Source organism: Mixophyes fleayi, chromosome 7, assembly GCF_038048845.1.
Source record: "Mixophyes fleayi isolate aMixFle1 chromosome 7, aMixFle1.hap1, whole genome shotgun sequence".
NCBI classification, from domain to species: domain Eukaryota; kingdom Metazoa; phylum Chordata; class Amphibia; order Anura; family Limnodynastidae; genus Mixophyes; species Mixophyes fleayi.
Genome location: NC_134408.1, coordinates 145,330,019 through 145,336,340, shown reverse-complemented (window position 1 = coordinate 145,336,340; position 6,322 = coordinate 145,330,019). Strand labels below are relative to the sequence as shown.

General features: G+C 41.3%; 1 protein-coding gene across 1 annotated transcript in view; it reads right to left on the bottom strand.

The window, feature by feature from the left end:
* Window positions 1-253: 253 nt before the first annotated feature.
* CNPPD1 (cyclin Pas1/PHO80 domain containing 1) overlaps window positions 254-6,322 on the bottom strand; it is a 13,470-nt gene continuing 7,401 nt past the window's right edge. Inside the window, exons 6-8 of the mRNA XM_075181024.1 lie at window positions 6,238-6,299; window positions 5,796-5,913; window positions 254-4,496 (exon numbers count right to left, since the gene is read on the bottom strand). Coding sequence (XP_075037125.1) covers window positions 3,897-4,496; window positions 5,796-5,913; window positions 6,238-6,299 — 780 coding nt within the window. The 3' untranslated portion in view covers window positions 254-3,896. The remainder of the gene's footprint in view (window positions 4,497-5,795; window positions 5,914-6,237; window positions 6,300-6,322) is intronic.

The window sequence follows — 6,322 nt, the reverse complement described above, 5'->3', positions numbered from 1 at the left end:
AAAATAATTTTTAGGGGTTGGTGTGTGATGTTTCTCTTGGTTTTTCCTTTTGGGTCTGTCCTGTGGGGCTTGCTTAGAAAAATAACCAAGTCCCCTGCAGGATGGTGATCTAGAAGAGGGAGAAGCTTAAACAGCTTACAGATGGGTAAAGTGCCAAAGTCCTAATGAAAGGTCTATATCCCCATTGTACCATTTTTACAGATAAATGCCCTCTCCCACTATCCCATGCACAATGTATTAAAAAGGACACATGTTGCAGGAAGAACAAATGGTGTTTTTATTGTAATACAGTGGAGATGATGCTTTCTAAAAAAACAATGAAAACAAGGTTTTAACATTATAAAGGAACCAAATTAAACCAGGTGTTTTAAAAACTTGTCATGATCAAAAGGTCATTTCACCCCATGCTACAAGTAAAATTAAAAAGCTAAATAACTAGTTCAGCAATCCTAAATATATCACAACAGCTTGGGGAAAAAAACAAAACAAAACCTTGCATAACACCAACTACAGAAATTGGAGATAGTGGCTCACAGGTAAGTTCTAGAGCAGGCCTGTCTAACCTGCAGCCCTCCAGATGTTTGTGAAACTACAAGTCCCAGCATGCCCTTCCAGCTATAAACAGGTTGTCTACTGGCAAAGCATGCTGGGGCTTGTAGTTGCACAACACCTGGAGGGCTGCAGGTTGGACAGGCCTGTTCTAGAGCATAGAGCTGTGAGAGGTTTGTTAGTTGACACCCCATAAAGGGGAGGGGGGACCTGGAGGAACGGAAAATAGTTATTTAATGAGGGAGAAAAAGAGGAATGGACTTAAGAGTGAAATCTAATATTTAATACATCAAAGTGGGAAATGAAAATCCAGAAGCAAAACACCGAGTGACTGGTGATGTTACCAAGAACAATGGAAAGGACCTTGGAAGTCTAGTTTCAGATTATATGACGGTGAGTAGTGGGAGGAGCTAGCAGAATGCTTTGTTGTGTAGGAAGTATTAGTAGCAGGATGAGGGAGGTTATATAATCATTTATAGGTCGCTGGTAAGACCTCAACCGATGTACTGTGCACAGTTCTAGAAGCAACATCTCCAAAGACATTAAAACAGAAGAAATATTAGAGAAGGGCTATTAAAATGGTACATGAGCTGCATAACAAGAAAAACTAACAACTGAACATGTTCAGAATATGATATTATACATTTAAATATAGCAAAAAGTAATGAGTCCAGGAAGGATGGCTTTTAATAACAAGCATTTCTAGAACACAGGACACTTTGAAATAGGAGGTGGAAGACAAAGTTATCAGGAAGAAGTTTGGGACAAACATTGCTGTTGTTAAGACAGATTCTACTTAATCTGATAATCACAAGGCGGGATGTTACCTTGGTAATAGGTATCTACTCAGGCAGCCAAACCATGCTACTATGTACAACGCTTTCTGCACTTAGTTATAGCCTTCATACCTGGACTCACTGCACCATTAGTAAATAATAGGTTATGTAGACAAGCGTCACAACTCTCCCCACAAGGACTCGCTACAGTACCTGTGGCCGACACAAAGTGCAAGCAGCCATTCAGTGAGCCGAACAGCCTATCAATTCACTAGAAAATAGTGACATCACTGATGTATGAAGTACTTAGTGCCTCGTGCCTTAATTATGGGCAGGCGACAGGTACACTTTACAAATGTCATGTTTCTATTCCCTTTGTGAGTAAAGTATTGTGGAGCAGAATTAAAGGGGTTGTCTATCAGGATTATAAACGCTGCTGGCTGTAGGTTACCAGGGAACGACAACCCCTTTAAAAGAAGTCCGATTAAAGTCATGACCTTTACTCGATTAGTGTAAACATACAATACCCACAGCCCCGTTCTCTAACTTGCACTAGATCTAAGTCATCAAAACTAATAATTGGTTGCAGTTATAAACCAACCAAACTGATCAACAGGAAAAGTGACAGTTAGAATTGAATTGGTTCCTGAAGGGTTACAACACCTTATCCCCAATGCAGCAGTATTACAGAAACGTTCCCCATGAATACTCCCACCGGTGTTGTAATGGTGTTCCCAGCTCCCCTCTTTAGTAGAGCTGAGAAGAGGCACTGTCCGTTGTTCAATACTAGACACGTCCCATTGTCTGACAAACATTCTATTAATAAAACGTGACAAGACTTTCCGAGTCACTCTCCCAACACACTAAATTGTGATTCAGTAATAGTGGAGATTCTGGTTTCTACAGCCTCACTTTCAGGCGGATAAATATATTGAATAGCACTAGGTCTAGAAAAACATCTGCCCAGGGGGAAGTGTTGGAGAGTACACAGCATAGAACTCAAGTTAGAGCAATGTTACCCAGGCAGCTACACTGCCGTTTCCTAACCAAGAATCCGCAATCCGTTCTGAAGCGATGAAACGCTCCTACAATCTAACATTTCGTTGACTGGAGAACGGTGTTCACATTACACTAGAGGATTAAAATTGTCAAAAAGGCGGCATGCAGCACCGCTCTGGTGTCATATAGGACCGGTCTTCCCCATTCACCTTCGTGTCGCACTAGTCATTTCAGAATGCCGCAGTTTTCTACTCAAAAGACTAAAGTTGTAAATGGGATCACTCCCCTAGTTACATGCCTGGACCCTCAAGACTTTCGTTTCATTGTCAGCTCATCGATTCAATTACAGACTCCCATGTGAAATACCCATACGTGCGAGATCCAATTCAAGTACTTACACAAGGACAAAAAACAGTCAAAAAAAGTACAATAAAAAAAAATTTCATTTTGAGATTAACTTTAAAACATTTCCACTGAATAGTGGAAATGTTTTAAACACCCACGCTGCATAGCTTACAGCAGAGGTGCTCAGACTCAGTCAAGTGCTAGCAACAGGTCATGAGACGTTCATCTATTTTCCTGGGTCAGTAATTATCCCATTTGTTCCCAATGACAGAAATCCTGAAAACGACCTGTTTGCTGCTCTTGAGGACTGGGTATGAGCACTTCTAGCTTACAGTCTCTACCATCTAGAATTCAGCAAAAACGGGGAAGGGCGAGGGAACGAATATCACATTAAGTCTCTTTTCAATGCACCTTTCCGCGATAAGTCTTCTTTGTCATGCAATATCACGTAACCTTTTGCAGCATGCTCTCCCTGACTACTGCTAGTTTCATGTAAAACAAACGCCTATAGGTCCCGGACTGACTAATCAGTAACCAGACACTAAGTGCAGCGTTACTAAAGGTCATTGTGTAACATGTAAATTCATGCATAACTGGTAGGAAAAACAAGCTTGCAGCAGTAGCATTATAAAGACATAACATATTAATAAACGCAGGTAATGGCAAACTTCTAAAATGAAAAGTATTTGAATTATAAGGTAATTTATAATGTCCAATGACTTTTCACTGCAAAAGTATAAATGTTTGACCCTTCTGGGTAGTCATAAAGTGAAAATATTAATCCTGGTGCTAACACAGTGACGTCTGTAAATTATAGAAACTGCACCAAATTTTACAAAAAAAAAACTTCAAAATTTAGAAGGTGTGCAAAGTGTAGTCCGATTGTGCGTTTACGTTAAGACCTTTACATAGATCATCCACATTTTAGGTGCACATTTACTAAAAAAAAAATAAACAAGTTTGTTGCCCGGTCTGTTTTGTGCTGGCCGTCATTTTGCACAAATGCTGTATTGATATCACTTTACTACTAGAAAATAATCCTCCATATTGCTAGTCACAAGTTTCAAAGGATAAGACCTAGTCATACAAGTAGAGATATTAGCGAAAATAATATATGGTTAAAATAAAAGCTAGAGTAATTTCATTTGCAGATGAAGTCCTATAAAAGTAGAGGCGTGACCTACAGGCTGCGAGGCGTGAGTGCCACCTGTGCGCCTCCGATTCTGGCTAACCCGGGACAATAAACGTTTTTAACTCCAAGTTGTTGGACAAGTCGGTCTCTGACATGCGGTTTGGGGACAGGACGGGGTCGTGATGCTTTATGGTACACGAATTTGGGTAGTTGGAACAAAGTAATGTGTGAGGGAAGACGTAGTGATTCAGTCCAGTAAAGGCACGAACGAGAGGCTGGTTGGAACTGCACTGGGTGGCGTTTTTCTGACTGCTGGTCGAGGGCCAAGTGGACAATTTTGGTTTAGAGCAATGAGGACAATACCCGTCGGGAGGCCGTAATTCTTCTCTTGCGCTGCCCCCTGTATCGCTGTAGGTAAGAGCCGTCAGAACGGATCCCCAGAGGTACAAGGCTGTGGCTGTGACACTTGGCCTTCTCTCAAGGCACTCGTCCTCCAGGGAGCAGGGAAGATTGGTGCTGGGCAGCTCCTCTGGGGAAAGTGGAACAGAAAGTGGCACGGACGCATCTGAAGTCTCTGTGGCAGAGGGAAGCAGGGTCGTGTCATTCATCTCCCACGTGGCCTTGTGCAGAACAGCAACGGAGGCAAATAACGTAGCGACTCCCGTTAGATACACCAGCCCCAGGATACAGGCCAGCTAGGGAAGAGAAGACAGACAGTGAGATAAATATACCAGATTCATACATCATCAACAGGGGACAGATGTCTTCTGAAACATGACATTTTACAAAACACAAGTTTTAAATTGTTTGTCATTCTAAATTACCCCCATCAGAGCGCTTTATTGGCTGGTAAAGAACAACAAGAGCACAGAACTTTTCCAGAACACTGTAGTGAGACTGGCACCTTCCCTAGCAAAAACAAAAAATGCAAAACCTGAACCCGTGTCCGACCAACAAACACAGTCCACATACCGGGAATATAAGATCACTGACACATTCTCATGTACATCCTCCAATGTGGTGTACATGATACAGTGTACAAGGAGGGAATCTACACTGGAGAGACCAAGCAGAAACTGCAATCCAGGATGAATTTACACAGACACACGATAAAGACGACTCTGGACACCCCCGTGGGTAAACACTTCTCTGGACCAGGACACAGTACGATAGATTTAAAAGTCCTAATACTGAAAGGTCTTTTTAAAAATGACAGGGAGAGAAAAATGTGGGAATTCAAGTGGATAAGAACATTCCACTCATTGACTAAAGGACTCAATCTAACACCTGGCTTTATGACCCACTACATGGACACACTTCACAGCAGAGTGCAATCCTCTGAACTCGTAGGACTCTTACTCTTCCATTCATAACGAAAACCTCCTTTTTATTACTTTAGCTTATCTTAATGATGTATCCCCCTCCCCCTCTGTACAAATTTCTTGATGCAACAGCTCTTAAATATTGTTCCTTTTTCTCAGTCATTCATTTGTAAACCTGCCTGATGAAGGGTCCTCTGCTCTGGAAGCAAATATAATTTTATTTGGTTAGCCAATAAAGGCGTCGCTCCTATAATACTTTTGTCTTTTTTGACAAAAAAGTATTTATCACATAGTGTAGTGATAAAAACCCATCAGCCGAACATTTGGCCTAGGAACGCTTATTCACGAGAATACCACCAGTCTCTCTCTGTATTATCAACCAACAGCTTCATCATTCGCACCAAACAAAGGGCAAAAGTTATGGTCCCAAAATTTAGTGCTGATCAGTTTGTACAGTGAGAAGAAAATAAATTCTTAAAGTACTTTAGTCTTCATTTAAGCTTTTTAATCTCTGTGCCGACGTGTGTAGTGTGCTGGGAATGGACACAATAGGCACAAACAATAGCAAACAATGGAAAAACCACCTAAAATACATAAGTGTACTGACAGACCTGGTAACGCTGATCATTTCGGGAGGGTGTTGTGTAATCGGGGTCACTATGCATCTCTCACCTTGCTCACTTGCTGGCAGAAATCACTGAACACTTTCTGCCAAAGGTCCTGTTCCAGGAGCACCGATAGGTCTGTGTAGGTGAACCAGCCCCGCTTCATACCCTGCTGTTCTGCCACACTGAGAAGGAGACATAGAACTGGGTTACAACACTGGTATCCTAGATACAAAACTCAGTATAATGATTATTTGGACGATTAGAAAACGGAGCTCCATCCCGGTTTACTTAAAGCAATGGGGTGGGATAGAAGGAAGAGAAAAAGAAAAATGTTTAATACCTTTCATAATATTGCTGCACTGGAGAACAATCTAAACCTATCACTACAGGGCATCCAATACCATTTAAAAAGGAGAAGATAATAACAGATCAGTATATAATGTAATACACACAAATTCTAGCGTAATAGAATATATATTAAAAAAAAAAAAAAAAAAAATATTCACCTCCCCTCCAGCCACTGCAGCACTTCAAAGAACTCCCTGGGATGTGTGTACAGACTCCAGTCCTGTATCGGACAACAAGACAAAT